At 41.7% G+C, this 23,730-nt stretch overlaps 1 protein-coding gene across 1 annotated transcript in view; it reads left to right on the forward strand.

Moving 5' to 3' along the window:
- plekhb1 (pleckstrin homology domain containing B1) overlaps nucleotides 1-23,730 on the forward strand; it is a 186,903-nt gene that overhangs the window by 69,846 nt on the left and 93,327 nt on the right. The window contains exon 3 of the mRNA XM_063054912.1: nucleotides 14,161-14,263. Within this exon, the coding sequence (XP_062910982.1) occupies nucleotides 14,161-14,263 (103 nt within the window). The remainder of the gene's footprint in view (nucleotides 1-14,160; nucleotides 14,264-23,730) is intronic.

Raw genomic sequence — 23,730 nt, forward strand, 5'->3', positions numbered from 1 at the left:
ATTGTGGTTTTTTTTAATATATATTTTCCGGCTTTTGTTCTGTTCTGTATGTATCTTAATTGAGTTAACTTTTTTTTACTTATTTTTTTACTGTTTTACAATTAGCTGATCTTTTTCATATTTATACCTTTTTTTAAGGGAGCGTATACCGGAAGTCATGGGGGTAGTTTTAGCGCTTGCTTCTTTCTGGCGGGTCTGCTTTAGATTTTGCCTTGGGGTCTTGGGGTGGTGGGTGGTGGGAGGGGCTTCACGTTTTAGTTTGTTTCTCTTTGGGCTATATACATTATTGAAGTACTGGTTGCGTCCTTTTCCCCGGTATCTTTTGTATGTTCTGTTTCCTCTCCGGGTTTGTGGGTCGCGCCTATTGTCAATCCTCCATGTTGTGGGTTGACTTTAGGATTTATGGAGTCTATTATTAATTTTGTCTCCTGGAATACTAATGGTCTTAATCATCCTATTAAAAGGAAAAAAGTTTTTAAAGTGTTCCGGAGACTTAAAGCACAAATTTTATTTTTACAAGAGACCCATGTACGGAGGGGGGACAGACTACGTTTTTTCAAATTCTGGAAGGGCCAACAATTTCATTCGAACTCTAATGCTAAGATTCGAGGCGTCTCTATTTTTATAGATTCCTCAGTTACTTTTATACAACAGGATATTATCTCTGATCCGAATGGTAGATTTTTATTGGTTAGTGGTTTACTATTTAATAAAAAAGTAGTTTTGGTTAATGTTTATGCTCCTAATATGGATTGTCCGGAATTTTATAAATCATTGTTTGATCAGTTTCCGAATTTGAACGAGTTTTCATTGATTTGGGGCGGAGATCTTAATACCTGTTTATCTCCAGCTTTGGACCGTTCGGCTCCTTTACGGACTTTACCTAATAAATCTGCAAATTTGATTAATTTTTTCCTTTCTGATTCTGGGTCGATGGACATTTGGCGTTTTCTGCATCCTCAGGAAAAAGATTTTTCCTTCTTTTCACATGTTCATCATTCCTATTCAAGAATTGATTATTTTTTCATTGATTCTCGTCTCATTCCTTCAGTGATTAAATGTGATTATGATTCTATAACCATTTCGGATCATGCTCCACTTAAGCTTTCTATTAAAATTATGGCCAATATACCAAACAATAGACAATGGCGTTTTAATTCGCTGTTGCTTCAGGACTCGGACTTTGTTAATTTTATGAATGAACAGATTGAGCTTTTTTTTACAATTAACTATACAGAAGATATTTCGGTTAACACTCTTTGGGACACTTTTAAAGCCTATATTCGGGGTCAGATTATTTCGTATTCCGTTGCTTTGAGGAAGAAACAGAAGCAGGAGGAGATGGCAATTGTGGACAAGATTAAAGAAATTGATAAGAAATATGTTATGGCTCCTTCTGAGGAGCTATACAAACAAAGAACTGAACTTCAAATGGAACACAGTTTACTACTCTCGTCCTCGATTGTAAACCAATTAAAGAAAACAAGAAGTGATTTTTATGTTCACAGTGATAAAATTGGCAAGCTGCTGGCTAATCAATTGAAATCTAATTATGTTAAATCTCAAATCAATCAGATTTATAACCAAAATGATCGATTGATATTGGATCATGTGGGGATTAATCAAACCTTTTGTGATTTTTATTCTTCTTTATATCAATCAGAGTCTCCTCGAGATTCTAAATATATGAATGATTTTTTAGATAAGTTAGACTTCCCTCAGATTTCACGGGATATGTCTTCTTTATTAAATACTTACATTACAATGGATGAGATTAAGAATGTTATTTTTTCTATGAATCTGGGGAAAGCTCCTGGCCCTGATGGATTTACCGTTGAATTTTATAAATGTTTTGCTTCTTTATTGATTCCTTGGCTCTATAAGGTTTTTGAGGCTTCTTTGAAACTTGGTAAACTTCCGGAATCTTTTAATAGAGCATCAATTTCTTTAATACTAAAGAAGGATAAAGACCCTGCTCAATGTGCATCTTATAGACCAATATCTTTATTAAATGTTGATTCTAAAGTTTTTTCTAAGTTATTAGCAAATAGACTAGAAAAAGTACTTCCTTCTATTATTTCGGAAGACCAAACGGGTTTTATTAAAGGTCGTTACTCTTTTTATAATATTCGTACATTGTTAAATATCGTTTATACTCCCTCACAAAATGTTCCTGAGTGTGTTATTTCTTTAGATGCCGAGAAAGCTTTTGATAGAGTAGAATGGCCTTATTTATTTAAGGTGCTTGAAATGTTTAATTTTAGCTTGAAATTTATATCCTGGATTAAACTGTTATATTACTCCCCTGTAGCCTCGGTTCGTACTAACTCTTTAAACTCACCTTTTTTTCCTCTCTTTCGTGGTACTCGACAAGGCTGTCCTCTTAGTCCCCTATTATTTGATATTGCATTAGAACCTCTTGCAATTGCTATTCGAGAATCTTCAAATATTACTGGGATAACTCGGGGATTAAAGTCCCATAAATTATCACTCTATGCTGATGATTTACTTTTATATATTTCTAATCCTGAGAGATCCATTCCTGCTGTTTTAGAGTTATTAGCACAATTTGGTCTTTTCTCAGGTTATAAATTAAATCTTAGTAAGAGTGAACTTTTTCCGATTAATAAACATCTTCCCTTATATTATAAATTTCCATTTAAATTGATTAATAATTACTTTTCATATCTTGGGATTAAAATTACTTGTAAACATAAAGATTTATTTAAGACTAACTTTTTACCATTAATAGACCATATTACTCAACTTTCATCTAAATGGTTTCCCTTATATTTAACTTTGATTGGTCGTATTAATGCAGTTAAGATGTTTTTTTTGCCAAAATTTTTATATGTGTTTCAGGCATTACCAATTTTCGTTCCTAAATCTTTTTTTGATAAAGTTGACTCTAAAATTTCTTCATTTATTTGGCAGAATAAGAATCCAAGACTGGGTAAAATACATTTACAGAAAGCTAAGAGAGATGGAGGTTTAGCATTACCTAATTTTAGATTTTATTATTGGGCTATTAATATTCGATATATGAAATTTTGGTTACTTGACCGGGACATACTATCTATTCCTAAATGGGTAGCATTGGAATTACAATCTGTTCAGGGTTATACACTTGGTTCTATTTTAGGTTCCTCTCTTCCTTTTGATTCGAAACGCCTTAAGCAGGTCTCTAACCCGATAGTTAAATATGCTTTGCGCATTTGGTTTCAATTCAGAAAATTTTTTGATCTTAATCAATTCGGGTTAGCGATTCCTATTTTAGGTAACATATTTTTTCCTCCCTCTTTTACGGATCGCGCTTTTCAAACTTGGAAGACTAAGGGTATTTTACGGTTTTTGGATTTATTTTTAGATGGTTCCCTTATGTCTTTTGAACAATTATCTAATAAATATAACTTATCAAGAATACATTTTTTTAGATATTTACAAGTTAGAAATTTCCTAAGTACTATACTTTCTTCCTTTCCAATGCTCCCTCCTATATATATTTTAGATTCGATAATTAACCTTAATCCATGTCAGAAAGGTGCATCGGCTATGATTTATAATATTATTATGAAACTTAGGAAAGCTCCATTTGATAAGATTAGGGTAGATTGGGAACAGGAATTGGGGCTTACCATTTCTGAGGATGATTGGGGGCAGATTTTACAATTAGTTAATACTTCCTCTATTTGTGCTAAACATTCCCTAATTCAATTTAAAGTGGTTCATAGAGCACATATGTCCAAAGATAAGTTAGCGCGTTTTTACTCGCATATTAATCCTTTCTGTGATAGATGTTCGGGGCAGATAGCCTCTTTAACTCATATGTTTTGGTCTTGCCCTACTTTGGAAACTTTTTGGAGAGATATTTTCAATATTATTTCTAAGGTATTAAATATAGATATCTCTCCTCACCCTATTACTGCTATCTTTGGACTACCTAAAATTTCTAGTAATCTTTTCCCTTCAGCCCGTAGAATGATTGCATTTCTTACTTTAATGGCGAAAAGATGTATTTTACAACATTGGAAAGAGCTTAATGCCCCAACTACCTTTTTTTGGTTTTCTCAGACGATTTTATGTTTGAATTTGGAGAAAATTAGAAGTAACCTTTATGATTCTTCATTTAAATTTGAACAGATTTGGGGACCTTTTATTCGATATTTTCATTTAATGTAATATTTACCCTTCTTGTTTTTTTTTCACTGTTTTAATGGAGGTCGGGATTGAGGACGTGATTTTAAGTTTAACTCTGTTTGGTTTCAAGTTAGCCCATTGCTTTGTCTTGCTTTTAGTTAGTTGCACGGTGGGTTTTTTTTGGGGGTTTTTTTTTTCTTTTTTTCCATTGATATATATAAAATTTAGTAAACTATTATGTTATCTTGGTTTCTTATGCTTAAATTACATTGTAGTATTTTCTTTTTGGTATTGTTATCTTTTGGAATTTTATTATACTTTAACATTGTATTAATGTTTATATGGCTTACCTTTTTTGTATACTTACTCAATAAAAAGATTTAAAAAGAAAGAGAACTGTGACATTTCACATTTTCCAAACTTTACGTTCTTGTGGACCATATTAGTGGTTGACAATTTGGAGATTTTTAAATTTTATTGAGAATATATTGAATCAGCAGCAGACTTTTGCTCTGAATTTTGCTAAACTGGTCCTATACCAGAATCCTTACCGTTTTTCTTTCTCTAAACTGTACTCATCCATAAGCTGACATTTGCTGATTCGGAGAGATTTGCACCTACATGATCGGGTTGGTGTAGATGTGATAAATAACACAGTACTTCAGATTCTGTGATAGGCCAAGTTCAGTGCTGCCTGCTCCTTATAATGGTCTCATCCGAATCAGAATTAGGTTTAATATCACTGGCATATGTCGTGAAATTTGTTTTTTAATGTGGCTGGCACTAACTACTTGTATACATTAAATGCACCATTTTGTGAGTGCTTCGCAGCAGTTAAATCTGGTCCCACCTTCTAAAGTGGGAAATGCATTTTTTGCTGTGGCTGGTATTGTCAGATGAAATAGAAGCTAAAGTGTAGCATTCCACTAACATTCTCTTGAAGGAGCTAAGCAATCAATGTTCATGACCCTGCTGACCTTGACATCCACTTGCAAAGCAATGAAAAAGGATCCAGTGCTTTCCTGGCATATATGATGAATAAACTTTCTCAAGCTTCCAGGTTATAATCGATACCTGCAGCCAGCTGGAAGCCCGAGGAGAGTTTATTTGTAATGATTGTCATTTTCTGAGAATGCAGCTGATGCTTCGGAGTAGGTGTTTCCACCACCATGGATCCATGTACCCTTTCTCCCATTGATAGCCACTCTTCTCATCTTTCCATTCCTTTCATTCCCATTCATCTCTCCCCTCTCTCTACCTCCACCTCTCCTCTCGAAGCAGTTGGTTGTAAACTGTGATCTTTCCTGTCTTGCAATTTCCCAAGGAAAAATAAAACAAGGTCTTTCAACATCTTGCACTACAGGGGTCCGTGTAACCCCTGCAGACTTCAGCAACATTAAAGAATCTCAGAAAGAGCCAAACCTTTGTAGAAGTAGTGCAGCTGACTTGATGTTCCTGTTGAACAGTCTGGTGGTGAATCAGTGAGGTTAAGGGTGGAAGGTGTTGGTGGGAAAGGTGAGGGATAGAGCTCAGACAGGTGCTGGCTGATTCTGGATGCCTGGTCTGTTACGAAATGTTGATGGTGAGCAATAGCTAGAGTGGAACTCCCGGTTTCCTGCTCACTAATGTTAGGGTTTTACATAACTTCCATAGTGTCACCAGAATCAGAATCACAATCAGGTTTATTATCGCTGACATATATTGTGAAATTTGTTGGTTTTTGTGGCAGCTGTACAGTGCAATACATTTAAAAAAGTACTTATCATCATCATCATCATTATGTGCCATATCATATTGACATGGGCAATCTTGGTCTTAACCATGACCATGATTGTTCTTGGCAAACTTTCCTACGGTAGTGGGTTACCATTGCCTTCTTCTGGGCAATTATCTTTACAAGACAGGTGACCCCAGCCATTATCAATACTCTTCAGAAATTGTCTGCCTGGTGTCAGTGGTCGCATAACCAGGACTTGTGTTATGTACCAGCTGCTCATAGGACCATCCACCACCAGCTCCCATGGCTTCACGTGACCCTGATCGGGGTGGGGGGGGGGTCTGAGCAGGCTAGCGGAGGGAAGGAGAGCCTTACACCTCCTTCAGTAGAGACATATCTCCACTCTGCCACCCGTATAGAAATCTATAAGTCACAATAAGAAGTATAACAAAAGAATTAGTACAAAAAGAGAACAAAATATTGACATAGTCTTCGTGGGTTCATGGACTGTTCAGAAATCTGATGGCAGAGGGGATAAAGCAGTTTCTAAAATGTTGAGCTTATGTCCTCACCAAATAATGACTAGCATTGTGGGATAATTGTCCTTTTGGATTAATTTAATGTGTTTATTTTTGTCACCTATACCAAGGTACAATGAAAAGCTTATCTTGCAGACAGTTCATACAGATCAATCATTACACAGTGCATTGAGGTTGGTTGGTTGGCATCCGTCTGTATTGAAGGGCAATGGGTGATGATCATCATCATAACAAGCCTGGGCGGAAGGTATGAAGATCCTGAGACGCCCCGTCATTAGGATTGCCCTCTTGGCTATATGATATATATGTACCAGTATAATCCAAAGGAAAGCTTATGAAGCAATATGTTTGGCACCAACTTGGCTGCAGGAGCTACCGGAAGGATGTTCAATGAGCTTAGGGGCTCCACTCCGGATTTGCTGTCTGGGTTTACTCCCGTAGCCTTCGTCTCTCCCATGGCTGCCCACAGGGCAGTGAGGCTATTTACCCATAGCTGGGGATATGGTTCATGAGCCTCAGGGCGTGTCCACACACCGGTGAGCCTGCGTGCTGCGTGTGCAGGGGCCAGACCTCCTCCCCATTGAGATAGTACAAGCTAAAACAATAACAGAATGCAGAATGAAGTGTAACAGCTCCAGTAAAAGTGCTTTGCAGGTAGACAATAAGGAGCAAGATCATAACAAGGTAGATTGTGAGGTGAAGAGTCCATTTTGTCGCATTAGGGAACCATTCAATAATCTTATAACAGTGGGGGAGAAGGTGTCCTTGAGCTGGTGGTACGTGCTTTCCGGCTTTTGTATCCTCTGCCCAATGAGAGGGGAAGAAGAGAACATTTCTGGGCTGGGTAAGGTCTTCCATTAAGTTGACGTTTTCAACGTTGGTGCTCCTCAAGGTTGAGCCCTCAGCCCTCACTCTACTCCCTGTACGCTCGTGACTGCGTGGTCATATTCATCACATTCATTCCCCTCCTCCCCTTTTTTTGTGATTTATTTTTTATTGAAGTTCATCATCAAACAAACAATTCCATAAAATGTATTTCAGATATTGTACATATATATCATATAGTCATATATGCCACAAATCTCCACATAATATTAATCTGAGGTATACACCTATAGAGAAGAGAGGAAAGAAAGAACAAGCAAAAGGAGAAAACTATGTACAAGTAGGGAGTGATTTTTTTTTTACAATGTATTCAATTGATTTGTGAGAATAAAATCAGGCCTATGAGGTGTTATGTAGTTAAACCATTTTTCCCAGTATGAATCAAATTGTTCCAACTTCTCCATTTTGTAAATGTCCATTGTAATTTCCATCCATGCATTTAAAGTTGGGCTCTCCTGTGATAACCATTTCCTGGTGTTACGAGAATACACATAAAATTAAGATGTTTGCTGGCCTGGGCTAGCATCAGTGGCATCAGCAGTTGGTCTGCCACCTGCCCTCAGGGGAAGGAGAGATAAGGAACAATGGAGCAGCGTCTGGAGATGTGTAATGAAGGGATGTGGGAGGAAGAGCTGTCTGGAGCGGCTCCCCCCTTTGAGCCCTGAACTGTTTGAAGTGATGGACAGGCGATACCCCAGCAGGGGGATAAAAAGGGACAGGTTCGCTAAGACAGATACACACGCCACCCGAGGTAACGAGACCCTGGAAGCGGTGCGCTTCTCACGAGTGGGTGAGAAGTCCCAGACAACGACAAGGGTGGAAAGGTACGATCAGCGGGAACCCGGTGTGTGTCCGCCCTTGCCTGGGTGCCGGGTTCACTGCAGAGGATCGACCGCATCTGGAGGAGGGGTCACAGTCGGTGACCTCAGGTGACATCACCAAGGACCTGCCCAAAAGCTGTTTGTGAGCCATCTTGCTGGTCTGTGAGTGAAGCTGTGCTGAATGATGAGTTGTTCTCTCTGTCTCTTTTCCCCCACCTTGTCCATCGCCATGGCAACGATTACTGCGAACTGAACTTTGAGTCATTTTGAAATTGGTCATTTACCCCTAGACGACGATAGAGCTTGATTGATGCTGTTATCTTAATTCTGTGCACATGTGTGGTTATCATTGTTGAATTGTTGCATTTATTATCCTTTCGATTACTGTGTTGCTTGTTTCTTTAATAAAACTTTCTTAGTTCTAGTACTCCAGACTCCAACTGAGTGATCCATTTCTGCTGGTTTGGCAACCCAGTTACGGGGTACGTAACATAAGTGGGGTTCTCGTCCGCGATTTTGAACGCTAAATTTGGGACGGAGTAAATTGATTGGGTTAAAATTCCCGAAAGAAAGAAAAGACAAACAGCAGAAATGGAGGTTGAGGAATTTATAAAGGCGCCGACCTTGGAGGCATTAGAGGATGCCAGGAAATCGGAATTGATAGCTGTGGCAAAACGGGTGAATCTTGCTAAGGTGAAGTCGACAATGAGGAGAGAGGAGATACACAGAGCTATTGTAGAGCACTATGTATCTAAAGGTGTGTTTCCCCAAGGTGAGCTGGGGGTGGTGTCTATTGAAAAACCTGCTGGAGACGCGGTACAGGTACAGCTTGAAAAACTGAGACTCGAGCACGAGTTCCGGGTACGGCAGTTAGAACACGAAGAGAAGCAGTTAGAAAGGCAGGAGAGAGAGTTAGAAAGGCGGGAGAAAGAGAGAGAGTTAGAAAGGCGGGAGAAAGAGAGAGAGTTAGAAAGGCGAGAGAGAGAGAAAGAGGTAGAAAGGCAAGAGAGAGAAAGACAGTTGGAGAGAGAGGAGAAACAGAGGGAAAGGGAATTTGAGCTGGAGAAGTTAAAGATAAGGGCCGAGCAGGGGCTCGTGCCGAACCAAGGTGGAGGGTTCCGGGCGACCCAGGAGGTTAGGCTGGTTCCCCCATTTGACGATACCGATGTGGATCGGTACTTTCTCCACTTCGAAAAAGTAGCTATAAGTCAGGACTGGCCGAGGGATAAGTGGGTTGTTTTACTTCAGAGTGTACTGAAAGGGAAAGCCCAAGAAGCTTACTCAGCTTTATCCGCGGAAGATGCCCAGAAGTATGAGGTGGTGAAGGAGGCCATCCTCAGGATTTATGAGTTGGTCCCGGAGGCATACCGGCAGAGGTTCCGGAATGCGAGGAAGCGGTGGGACCGCACGTATTTGGAGTTTGCTCGCGAGATGCAAACATATTGTGAGCGTTGGTGCGCCTCGAAAGGGGTAGAGGGGGATTATGACAGACTGCTGCAGCTGATTCTGATTGAGCAGTTTAAAGGTTGTGTCCCTGAGGGTATGAGACCCTACCTCGATGAGAAAGAGGCAGCCACGTTAGCCGCAACTGCTAAGTTAGCGGATGAGTATGCGTTGACGCATAAAATGAGGGTTGCCCCGAGTAAAGGCTACCAGAAGGGTAGTCAGGACGGCGGGGAGAGTCCGCCGGAAAAGTCAGAAAGTAAGCCGGGGACTAGTGAAAAGGATAAGGTAGACCGGGAGCAGTCTGGTAGGAAGTCTCCTGGGGTCGTCTGTTATAATTGTGGGAAAGTCGGACACTTTGCGTCCAGGTGCTTTGCCCCAAGGAAGGAGACGGGGAAAGGAAAAGCGGAAATTTGGAATGGCTGTATTGAGCTGTTAAGCGAACCGCTAGGGAAGGACAGGTCTGAAAAAGTCCAGGAAGGGCGCGAGAGGTTTATCTCGGCCGGACTGGTGTCAGTGAAAAAGAGGTTAAAACCAGTTCCAGTGCGGATCTGGAGAGACACGGGAGCGTGTCAGTCACTAATACTGAAGAGTGTATTAGAGTTTAGCTCAGAGACCCAGACTGGGGAGGTAGAGGTCAAAGGTGTTGGGGAAGGGACAGAGTCAGTCCCTTTGCACCAGATACACTTACAGAGCAACCTGGTCTCTGGACGAGTCACGATCGGGGTGAGGTCCGAATTACCGATGAAAGACGTGGAAGTCTTGCTCGGTAATGACATCGCCGGAGGAATCGTGTTCCCAGTCGTGAGATTGACGGGTCAGCCTGCCAGCATGGAGGCCCCGCCCGCGATGGTGAATTTGGCTGAAATATTTCTGCCAACCTTGTATGAGACAGGGTGTAGTGAGATAAGAGGTAGTGAGGGAGCTGGGACGGACGTAGCAGTAGCCAGGAAAGAATTTGTGCAGACGCAGGAGCGAGACGAGGGGCTGATGGTTTTGGCCGAGACAGCTCTCTCTGACACAGCCTTGACAAGGGAACTAGTAGGCTATTGTGCGGATGAGGAAGTGCTAAGGAAGAAAGGGAAATCAAGTACAGCATCCGCAGATGAGGAGTGGGGGGTGGTGCAAAAGAGTTATGGGGATGAGGTTTTTAACATGGCCCACGAGGTACCCCCCGGTGGACATTTTGCGGTGCTGGAGGAAACAGTTGGTGGAATCATGAAAGAGATTTACCGGCTGCCCAGGGGGAAGAATGTTATTGATCATGACCGACGCGAACTGAGACGGTCACCGGCTTTTGATATGCTAACAAACCTAGTCGGTGTTAGCGTGGAAATCAATGAAGCTAGGGGCCCCTTGATAAGAGGGAAAAACCATTTTGAAAAGATTAGGATGGGATCGGTCAGATGGGAGAAGGCTATTGTTTTGGCCAGGTCTACTGATAAGGTCTCTCCCTTAATCCCCGAAGGAGTAATTAAACGACTCGCACCCATGTGTTTGATTGTCCCGAGGAAATGCAAAGAACTGGGACGTTGGGTTATGTCGGTTACAATAGGGCGGCCAAGCAAACAACACCCATATTTTTTGAGTAATTCAGTGACTAAAGGGCTGATGAACACAGAGGTGTGTATTGGCAATTTAACACGGCTGTCTGAAGCCAGCTTGATAGTGAACCTTGGAAAAAATGAATTCGGCCACACGAATGTCACCTACCTGGGAATTGTGGTGACACAGGGGCAGCTGGCAGTGATGCAAGCTACAGTGCAGGCTATCGCTGACCTCCCAACCCCGACAGACAAGAGGGCCCTCAGAAGGCTTTTGGAGATGGTGGGGTACTGCAGGAAGTTTTGCAATAACTCTGCGGTCAATACCCGTCCCCCTCCTACTAAGCCCTTGCGAGAGAAAACTGAGCCGGAATGGGACGACCCTTGTTGTTGTGGTCCGGGACAAAACCAAATGAGAGGTTACATTGGTCGCAATTCATCAGTGTTTTTGGCCACTATGAAGTTTGCTGAGTTGGAGCCTGGTCTAAGGGATTATTAATAACACGTGTAAAAGGAACAGAAAATGTGATGACTGTCTGTCAAGGTGTTGACAGCTTCAAATTCTCTGTATTAGCTAAATAACTGTTAAAGATGTATATTGTGTATGTATCAGATAATGTAGTCATGTTTGTAATTTTTACCTCCCGGTAAAAATCCTTAAAGGGGGGAAGTGTTACGAGAATACACATAAAATTAAGATGTTTGCTGGCCTGGGCTAGCATCAGTGGCATCAGCAGTTGGTCTGCCACCTGCCCTCAGGGGAAGGAGAGATAAGGAACAATGGAGCAGCGTCTGGAGATGTGTAATGAAGGGATGTGGGAGGAAGAGCTGTCTGGAGCGGCTCCCCCCTTTGAGCCCTGAACTGTTTGAAGTGATGGACAGGCGATACCCCAGCAGGGGGATAAAAAGGGACAGGTTCGCTAAGACAGACACACACGCCACCCGAGGTAACGAGACCCTGGAAGCGGTGCGCTTCTCACGAGTGGGTGAGAAGTCCCAGACAACGACAAGGGTGGAAAGGTACGATCAGCGGGAACCCGGTGTGTGTCCGCCCTTGCCTGGGTGCCGGGTTCACTGCAGAGGATCGACCGCATCTGGAGGAGGGGTCACAGTCGGTGACCTCAGGTGACATCACCAAGGACCTGCCCAAAAGCTGTTTGTGAGCCATCCTGCTGGTCTGTGAGTGAAGCCGTTCTGAATGATGAGTTGTTCTCTCTGTCTCTTTTCCCCCACCTTGTCCATCGCCATGGCAACGATTACTGCGAACTGAACTTTGAGTCATTTTGAAATTGGTCATTTACCCCTAGACGACGATAGAGCTTGATTGATGCTGTTATCTTAATTCTGTGCACATGTGTGGTTATCATTGTTGAATTGTTGCATTTATTATCCTTTCGATTACTGTGTTGCTTGTTTCTTTAATAAAACTTTCTTAGTTCTAGTACTCCAGACTCCAACTGAGTGATCCATTTCTGCTGGTTTGGCAACCCAGTTACGGGGTACGTAACACTGGTAAGAGTCTTTTTACCAGCCACCAGCAGTATATTCATTAAACATTTATCTCTTTTCAACCATTCTTGAGGTATATACCCAAAATATATGTTCTTACTTTCTAAGGGTAATTCACATTTAAAGATGCCTTGTAGGGTATTGTGTATCCCACTCCAATAGTCTTTTGATAACGGGGCATTCCCAGAAAATATGATAATGGTTTGCATTTTGATTTCCACAATTTCTCCAGCAAACAGGGAGGTTACTATCATAATGGAATTTCTGAGAAGGTGTAATAAAATATCTTATCAAGTTTTTCCATCTGAACTCCCTCCATTTCTGTGAACTGGTACACTTCCATTGATACCTCCATATTATTGTCCATTCTTCCTCAGATATAATTATCCCTCCTTCCTTCTCCCATTTTGTTTTAATGTATGAAGTCGAATGTGTTATAAGATTCCTCCCCTTTTATTATGCATATGCACTATCTTAAGTCAATGATCAGCCTTTTGAATGGCCAACTTTGAGGGGAAGGTTTTGTCATGACACCATGTTATTAAGCTCCTTTTCTCCTTCCTGTACTCTAAATCATCATTACTTGAGATGCGGCTCACAACGATGGTGTCATCTGCAAACTCGTAGATGGAGTTGGATCAGAAATATGAACAGTGTACAGAGAGTAGAGTGGGATCTGAGGATGCAACCTTGTGGAACACCAGTGTTGAGAATAATTGTGGTGGTCCTATTTCTGATTATCCTTACTGATTACTGCTTGTTACAGTGTTGAAGGTGGAGCTGTAGTCAACAACAGTCTAACTCAGGTGTCTTTACTGTCAGATATTTCAGAGATGATTGTAGGGTCAGGGAGATGGCATTTGCCATAGACCTGTTTTGGCACTAGGTCAGGTTTACAAGGAAAGCTGGAGTTGATGTGTGTCATAACCAGCCTCTCAAAACACTTCTTGATGGTAGATATCAGGCTGCAGTCAATAAGACACATTACCTTATTTTTCCTAGGTACCAGGATGATACTGGTCTTCTTAAAGCTTCTTAATGGCCTTATGCTTTTAATTCCTGCATTTCCGTTGATCTGTATGATGTCATGGGGAATTTGAAGGATTATAATTGTAGAATTCTTCTGAGACTCCCATTAGAAATACAGTTTTCAGATTTCACTCTAGAAATAAGTCAAACCATTTTTTCTTTTCCTCAGAAGTTACCCCTGTTTTCTAACAGAGTAAGTTTAAGAGTTGTATCTCAAGACTGCGATGAGAACTTGGGAGTGGAGGTGTTGTCTGGAGACTATATACTTAAGTTGCTCGTTTGTCAACATGTGTTGATTTTATATGTAATTTCATGATATGGCATGATGAACATAGAATGCAAAAATATTCATTATCTCCAAATTACTGAAATAATGCTAGATCTGAACAGTATTTTTGCAATGCCAGATTTATTTGACACGTGTACATTAAAACATACAGTTACTGTTCTCTATAGAAACAGCTGAAGGGAAACAAAGGCTCTTTCATTAACCCATTTTTTTCTCTAAATTAATTTTACTTTCTTTACTGCTGCAGGCGGATTGCCACCCGAAGAAACCAGTAGGGAATGTATGCTGATGATTCACCTAAAAGACGGGTCAAAACTGACACTTAGTGCTGACAGCGCTGATGATGCACTGTAAGTCTTATCAATCCTGCTTCCTTTCTCATGTATCTGATCTAATGAAATCATTTACCACTGAGTGTGGCTCATCTACTAAGCAGGGACCTAGGGAAACCGAGGAAACAGTGTTGTTTTATACATACAGTATTGTGTAAAGGTTTTATGCACATAAGTAGTGCTAGGGTGCCTAAGACTTTTGTATAGTTCTGTAGTAATTTTATGTATTCCATTGTACTGCCGACATATTAAACAAAAACAAAGTTCATGACATAGTTGAGTGATGACAAACCTGATTCTGATATGGGTCTCTATTGTGGACAGAGGCAGGGCGAAGGCAATCAAGGTTGGAAAAAAGGGAAGGGAGAGCATAGGGAGCATGAAACACCAGAAAGACATTCTGTAATGATCAATAGACCGATTGTTTTGAATCAAATGACCATGCTTGGTGTCTCAGGGCTGGGTATGTCTGCACATGAGTCAGCCCCTGCCCCTGGCACTCCTTCTCTGCCACCTGTCCTTCACCCTACTGTGGTGCTCCACCCCCACCATTCCCGACATCCTCTGCTCCTGTCAGATTTGCAAACTTGCCATCCATGCCACATTGACAAATACAGTCCTAGGCACCCTAGCTGTATATATGTGTTTAAGACTTTTGCACTGTACTGTAGATGACAAAATTGTTTCAGGATACAACACATGAACAGTTTGAGATCTGTTCAAAATGCAAAGTAAATTTATTATCCAAGTACATATGTGTTACCTTATACTACCTTACGATTCATTTTCTTGAAAGAGAAAAAAAAGAAATACGATAGAATTTTACAAAAAGCCCTACATCACAGACAAAGGCTGACAAAGACCAATGTACAAAAGAAAGCAATCTGTGCAAACAAAGAATGAAACTGGGAACATGAATTATAAAGAATCCTTGAAGGTGAGTCTATAGATCGTAGAATCAGTTCAGAGTAGTGGTGAATGAGGTTATCCACATCAGTTCAGGAGCCTGATGTTTGTAGAGTTGTAACTGTTTCTGATCCTGCTGGTGTGGGACCTAAGGCTTCTGTACCTCTATTGAATCAGTACTTTTCTGTACTTGATGGTATTCGCGAGAAGAGGGCATGGAGGGGGTGGTCCTTGACAATGAATGCTCCTTTCTTGTGACCGCACTCCATGTACTCGGTGATGGGAGGGCTTTGCCTCGAATGGACTGGGCTGTATCCACTATTTTCTGTGGCTTTTTCTATTTCTGGGCATTGGTATTTCCATACCAGACTGTGATGCTACCTGGTGGTTTACTGTGCATTTATAGAAGAAGTTGTTAAAAGCTTTTAGTGACGTGCTGAATCTACGCAAACCTCTAAGGAAGTAGTGGTGCTGTTGCACCTTCTTTGTGTGACACTTATATGCTGGTCCCTTGAATTGATGCCAAGGAATTTAAATCTACTGATCTCCTCCACCTCCATTCCCCTACTGGCTCATGGGCTTCTTCCTATAGTTGATAATCAGCTCTTTGGTTTTGTTGACAGTGAGTGAGAGGTTATTGCTGAGACTGACACCACTCAACCAAAATTTCAGTCTCCCTCCTATATGCCAATTTATCACCACCTTTGATTAGACTAACAAAAGTGGTGTCATTAGTAAACTTAGGTATGGCATTGATACAGTACTTAGCCACACACTTATAAGGCCATAAGACATAGGAGCAGAATTAGACTACTTGGCTCATTGAGCCTTCTCCACTGATCCATCATGGCTAATTTATTATCCCTTGCAACCCAATTCTCCTACCTTCTCCCTATAACCTTTGATGCTCTGGCTAACAAGAACCTATTAACCTCTGCTTTAACTATACCCAATGACTTGGCCTCCACAGTCATCCATGGCATTGGATTCCACAGATTCACCACCCTTTGACTAAAGATATTGCTTCTCATCCCTGTTCTAAATGGAATCCCTCTAGTCTGAGGCTGAGCCCTCTGATCCTAGACTCAGCCACTACAGGAAACATCCTCTCCACATCCACTCTGTTTAGGCCTTTGAATATGTGATAGACTCCATTGAAATCCCCCCTCATTTTTCTAAACTCTAGCGAGTACAGGCCTAGAGCCATCAAACGCTCTTCGTGCATTAACCCTTTCATTCCCGGAATCATTCCTATGATCCTCCTCTGGACCCTATTTAATGTCAGCACACCCTTTCTTAGATAAGAGGCCCAAAACTAATCACAATACTCTAAATGTGATCTGACCAATGCCTTATAAGACCTCAGCATCATATCCTTGCTCTTATATTCTAGTTCTCTTGACAAATCATGACATATAATGTGAAAAGAAGAGGTCTTAATGCTCAGTCCTGTGGAACACCACTTGTCTCCAGCAGCCAATGAGAAAAGGCCTCCTTAATTCTGTCTGTTTGCCTCCTGCCAATCAAGCAATCTTCTATCCATGCTAGTATCTTTTCTGTAATACCACGGGTTCTTATCTTGTTAAGCAGCCTCATGTGTGGCACCTTGTCATATTCCTAACTACTGAAGTCAAGCTAACTGGCCTATTAATTTCCTTTCTTCTGCCTCCCTCACTTCAGAGTGGAGTGACATTTGCAATTTTCTAATCCTCCAGAACTACTCCAGAATCCAGTGATTCTTGAAAGATCATTCCTAATGCCTCCACAATCTATTCAGCTATCTCTTTCAGAACCCTGGGGTGTATTCCATCTGATCCAGGTGACTTATCTACCTTAAGACCTTTCAGCTTCCCAAGTACCTTCTCCTTAGTAACTTCATTCACTTCTGCCCCCTGACACTCTTGAATTTATTGCATACTGCTAGTTTTAGTGTATTTAATATTTCAATATTATTTGAGTAATAGTGTAAATATATTGTTTGATTAAGCATTCTTTGTTTGTTTACATAATTCATTATGGGTTATATGTATGTTATTTACACGTGAATAGCATACATCATAATGCGACCCCGTCATAAATGCACGCCTCACTAAAAGTAAAACTAAGAGCAGACAGACATCTTCCTGCCTCCTGTGCTTTTCTTTCAATTAATTTCTGGAGTTACAGAACATAACAGTCGTGCCTTCCATACTGAAGGCTGATGGAAAATACTTATTAAGTTCATCCGACATTTCCTTGTCCCCCATTAGTACCACTCCAGCATCATTTTCCAGCAGTCCAATATCTACTCTTACCTCTCTTTTACTCTTTATATTTCAGAAAAGAACTTTTGGTTTGGCTAGTTTATTTCATCATTTCTCTCCTTATATTTTTTAATTGCCTTCTGTTGGTTTTTAAAAGCTTTCCAATCCTCTAATTTCCCACTAATTTTTGCTATATTATGTGCCCTCTCTTGCTTTTATGCTTTGACTTCCCTTGTTACTTATAATTGCTTCATCCTCCCTTTAGAATACTTATCCATCTTTGGGATATACCTATCCTGTGCTTTCCAATTTATCCTTGGAAACTCCAGCCATTACTGTTCTGTCATCATTCCTGCTATTGTCCCCTTCCAATCAGCTTTGGCCAGCTCTTCTTTCATGCCTCTATAATTTCCTTTACTCCACTATAATATTGATACACCTGACTTTAGCTTCTCCCTCTCAAACTGCAGGGTGAATTCTATCATATTATGATTACCACCTCCCACTGGTTCCTTTACCTTTTAGATTTAGATTTAGATTATGAGAACACTCAGTCCTCTTTTATTGTCATTTAGAAGTGCATACATGCATTAAGAAAAGAGACAATGTTTTTCCAGAGTGATATCACAGAAAACAAGACAGACCAAAGACTAACACTGACAGAACCACACAATCATAACATATAGTTACAGCAGTGCAAAGCAATACTATAATTTGATAAAGAACAGACCATGGGCACAGTAAAAAAAGTCTCAAAGTCCCGAGTCGATCGACACCCGAGTCCCCGATAGCAAGCGGCAAAAGGGAGAAACTCCCTGCCATAAACCTCTAGGCACCATCAACTTGCCGATACCTTGGAAGCAGCCGACCCCAGCCGACACTGAGTCCATCCATCCGAAAACTCCGAGCTTCCGACCAGCCTCTCCAATACAGCCTCCCAAGCGCCATCCTCTGCTGAGCGCCTTCGACCTCTCCCCGACTGCTGAAACACGCAAAGCCGAGGATTTCGGGGCCTTCAGCTCCGGAGATTCCGGTTACCACACAGTAGCAGCGGCAGCAAAGCAGGCATTTCAGAAGCTTTCCAGATGTTCTGCTGTGCTCTCACATCTGTCTCCATCAAATCAGAATTGTGCACGGTCCCCTACTTGACAGATAACAGATATTCATCACCGAAGTGGCCGCGTGCGCTGTTGGCGCGTCGCCATCTTCTCCCCCCCTCCCGGGAGATGCTTAAGCTCCCTAATCAAAACTGGTTCATTACATAGCACCTAATCCAGAATTGCCTGTCCTCTACTGGACTCAGCTACAAGCTGCTGTAAAAAGCCATTTTGTAGACTTTCTACAAACTCCCCTCTTCGGATCCAGCACCAATCCGATTTTCCCAATCTACCTGTATATTGAAGTACTCCATCACTATTGTCACCTTATTACATCTCTTTCCTATTTCCTGTTGAAATTCATATCACACATTCTGGCTACTGTTTGGGAGCCTGTATATAGCTCCCATCAGGGTCTTCTTACCCTTGCAATTTCTTAGCTCTAACCACAAGGATTCCATATCTTCTGATCCTATCTCACTTCTTTCTAAGGATCTGATTTTATTTTTTACCAACAGAGCCACCCCACCTCTTCTGCCTACCTACCTGTCCTCTTGATCCTTGGTTATTTAGCTCCCATCTATGATCTTCTTTCAGCCACATCTCAGTGATGGCCCACAACGGCATACCAGCCAACTTCTAAACTGCGCTACAAGATCATCGACCTTATTCCATATACTGCGTGCATTTAAATATAACAACTTCAGTCATGTATTCATCACCCTTTGCAATTTCACCCCATGTTACATTTTACCTCAACACACTGACTGCAATCTTGTCCTATCATCTGTCTGTTGTACCTCATGGACTCGATACACACTGCATCAACTTGTATATCAACTACCCCATCCTCAGTTCTATCATTCTGGTTCCCATCCCCCTGCCAACTTAGTTTAAACCATCCCCAATAGCTCTGGCAAACCTGCCGGCAAGGAGGTGGGTATTCATACCTCTCAGGTTCAGTGTAACCCTTCCTTTTTGTACATGTCATACCTTCCCCAGAAGAGATCCCAATGATTCAGAAATCTGAAACCATCTGTACTATCATCCTATTCCTGCACTGACTAGCTTGTGGCATTGGGAGCAATCCAAAGATTACTACCTCGGATGTTCTGTTCTTCAGCCTTTTCCCTAACTCCCTATACTCACTGTGCAGGATCTCTTCCCCTTTTGTACCTATGTCTTTGGTGCCAAAGTGCACCATGACCTCTGGCTGCTCACCCTCCCTCTTGAAAACCTTTTGCAGCTGCACTGAGACATCCTGAACACTAGCACCGGGGAGGCAACACACCATCCTGGATTCTCTTTCATGGCTAATGAATCTCCTATCCCTTCACCTAACTATCGAGTCATTACCACTACCTCTCTGCCTGACTTTACCCTTCTATGCTGAGCCAAAGTGCCACTTACATGGCTGCTGCTGCTGTGCCTTGATAGGTCAACTCCCACAGAAGGGGTATTCTTGTTGCTGAGGGGAATGGCCACAGGAGAACCTTGCACTGACTGCTTATTCCCCTTACTTCTGATGGTCACCGATCTACTATGTGGAGCCTGCACTCTTGGTGTGACCACCTCAGTAAAGACCATCTATGAAGTTTTCAGCTTCCCAGATGGTCCTGAGTGCATCCAGCTCCAGCTCCAGTTCCTTGATCTTGTCAGTCAGGAGCTGAAGTTGGGTGCACTTCCTGCTAGCTGTAGTCATCAGGGAGATCATTAGGTACCCTGAAATCCCACATCTCTCAGAAGAAGCATTCTGCTGTCTGAACTATCACCCTGCCTATACTTGTTATGCCTCTAACTTCTCCAAGTTAAGTTCTAGCCTGCACCACTCTTGACCAAGCCTGTGTGAGCTAAAGTCTGACCACTCTAACACTGCCCACTCACACAATGGCCACTCTGCTCAAACCCTGCTTTTGTTTATTGACTCTCGCTAATTAACTTTAATTAATATTAACCCAAGCAATCTCCTGCTCTGTAGAGAAGTATTGACAGGCCCCACTTGCTTTTTAAAACTGCACATAAAGTCCACAAGCAACTATCTCCAACTCACTCTGCAATCTCCTGCTCCACAGCTAAGTCCCGATTAGTATAAAGTAAGTAAAGTAGGGGGCTAAGCACACAGCCTTGTGTGCACCTGTGAAGATGGTGACAGTGGAGGAGAAGTTGGCCTGTGAGGAAATGGAGGATCCATTTACACAGGTGGGTACCAATATATTCACATAGTTTAGAGCAACAGGTGACTTTGTAGTTATGGTTTCCATTACTGTGCATTTCCTCACCTAACACTTGTTTTGGGATATGTTGATGTATTTTTGAGGAACATGTGACTTTGTATTTATGACTTCCACGATGATGGGTATTCCACACCTAACACCTGGATCAGTTATAAATTTAGCCGATGGAGATTGATGTGATTGATCCTCAGCTCCTATTATTATCCTTTCAGGCAACAATTGCACTTGTAGTTGGACTGAAGTTCATTGAATGGATACCAATGAGCTGGCTATTATGTTTTTCTCTTGGATTAAAGTAGGTGAAATATGTAAACGAGCAGGATATTCCTTGTTCTGAAGTCTGATGATAATGAAAAATTACAATCAGTGGATAATAGGTGTGCTTTCACCATTGGCTCAGTCCTTTTAGATTACTCTCTAAGGTTTTAGCTAAACAGCTGATGGACATGGTTGTTCTTAATTGTCATCAGAATGGATTCATCCCAGCTGTAGTGAGAGAGGAGGCCAAGAGGAACCATAAAGATCTATATGACTGTCATTTTTATCAACGTATCTAAGGCATGTATCTCTGTTAGCTATAGACTTATTATTAAAGTTTTGCCAGATAGGAATTGATGCCCATTTCATGAGCCTCATTTCAGGCATGTAGAGTAGATGGCTCCTGCAACCTTATTGAGAATGGTAAGGCCAAGACTGGGCCACCCATACTTTAAGAAGGCTAAACTTTATGCATCTAACATCCTCCATATTAATCATCATCAGGTAATCTTATCTTGAGCAAGAGCAGAAAAAGCAAGGAGCAAAGTGACATAGAGTTGTACAGTACAGAAACAGATCAAATAGGCCACCATCTCTGTGCTAGCTACTAAAAGCCTAAGTACACTAATCACTTCATGGTAGTTGCTCATAGCCTTTCAGACATCCTTGAACCTTTCTACATAATCGTCAAAGACCATCAAGATCCAGAGGAGGTTCACAAGAATTATTCCGGGGATCAAAGGGTTAATCAATGACAAGCGTTTGATGGCTCTGGATCTATACTCGCTGGAGTTTAGAAAAATGGGGGGGGTTATGTCATTAAAATCTATCAAATATTGAAAGGCTTAAATAGAATGGACATGGAGTGGATGTTTCCTACAGTGAGGGAGTCTTGGACTAGACGGCACAGCCTCAGAGATCAAGGATATCCCTACAGAACAGAAATGAGGAGGAATATCTTTAGCCAGAGGTGTGAATCTGTGGAATTCATTGCAACAGTCGGCTTTGGTGGCCAAGTCATTGGATATAATTAAAGTGGAGGCTGATAGGTTCTAAATTCGTAAAGGTGCCAAAGGTCACAGGGAGAAGACAGGAGAATGGGTTTGAGAGGGATAATAAATCAGCCATGATGGAATGCGGAGCAGATTCGATGGGCTAAGTGGCCTAATTATGCTCCTACGTGTTATGGTCTTATGTAAGGACGCCTACCGAGCCATTCCTCCCCCTGCCCACACTTCTGTAAATCAGACCGCCAGGCTGCGGTCCTCCCTGCATAAAAGCAGTAGCGGAAATGTGAGAATGGGAAGTCATACAGTTTTGGTCTGAGGAAACAGATGAGCTTCTAAGTGACTGCTTCGAGTCAGTTGACTTGTCCAAGTTCAATGTCTCAGCAGGCCCGCCAGGTGAGTATGTCACTGCTGTAAATGAATTTATCAGCAAGTGTGTAGAGGACACTCTGCCAAAGGGGTCAATACAGTGTTCCCAAATTGGAAATGATGGACGAAAATGGGAGATTCACTCCCTGTTGCAGTCTTGGACTATAAGACCATAAGATGTAGGAGCAGATTTAGGCCATTTGGTCTTCTGAATCTGCCATTTGATCATGGCTGATTTATTTTTCCCTCGTCAAGACTATTCTCTTGCCTTATTCATATCTTTACAAATCAGGAGTCATCATCCTGTGCTTTAACTATATTCCATGGCCTCCACAGCTGTCAGTGGCAATGAATTCCACAGATTCAACACTCTCTGGCTAAAGAAACTGCTCCTCATCTCTGTTCTAAAGGGACATTCTTTTATTCAGAGGTGTATCCTCTTGTCCTAGACACATCGACTGTAGGAAACTTTCTCTCCACAGCTACTCTATGCAGGCATTTCTTTATTTGGTAGATATCAATGAGATTCTACTCCCACCCCCCGTCCCCGTCCCAATTCTTCTCAAGCCAGCAAATACAGGCCCAAAACCATCAAACACTCCTTTTATGTTATCTGTTTCATTCCGAGGTCATTCTCGTAAACCTCTTCTGGACTTTCTCCAATGCCAGCATATCCATTCATTGGAATGGGGTTCAAAACTGCTCACAATACTCCAAATGTAATATGACTAATACCTTATAAAGTCTTATTTTTACATCCTTACTTCTATATTCCAGTCCTCTGGAGGTGAACGCTAACATTGCATTTGCTTTCCTTATTACTGACTCGACCGGCAGATTAACCTTTAGGGAATCCTGCACCTGGGCTCCCAAGTCCTTTGCAGCTCCAATTGCTGAATTCTGTCCCTATTTAGAAAATAACCCTCTATTCCTCCTAAAAATATGCATGATCATACGTTTTCCTATGTTGTATTTCATCTGCCACTTCTTAGCCTATTTTCTCAACCTATCCAAGTCTATCTGCAGGCTCTCTGTTTCCTCAACATTACCTGCCCCTCCACCATTTCTTTGTTTCCAGTTACGACTTCTCCAGTATAATTTTCCAGCAGTCCGATGCACACTCTTGTTTCTCTTTTACTCTTTATCCCCACACAAGTGCAATCTACAGCCCCACTTATGTTTAGTTGCCAGCACTCTAATCCCAGCATGCTTCAGATAGAGCCCATCCCACCAAAGCTTTCTGAATTCTGTGCCAATGTCCACAAATTCAAACCCACTTTTTCCACACCAATCTTCTGTTTAAATCAGGTAAGTGTGGCCTTTTCAAGAAATTGACATTTGATCTCTGTAAAGCTATCAGGGATGCCAAAG

The sequence above is a fragment of the Mobula hypostoma genome, chromosome 7, assembly GCF_963921235.1.
Source record: "Mobula hypostoma chromosome 7, sMobHyp1.1, whole genome shotgun sequence".
NCBI classification, from domain to species: domain Eukaryota; kingdom Metazoa; phylum Chordata; class Chondrichthyes; order Myliobatiformes; family Myliobatidae; genus Mobula; species Mobula hypostoma.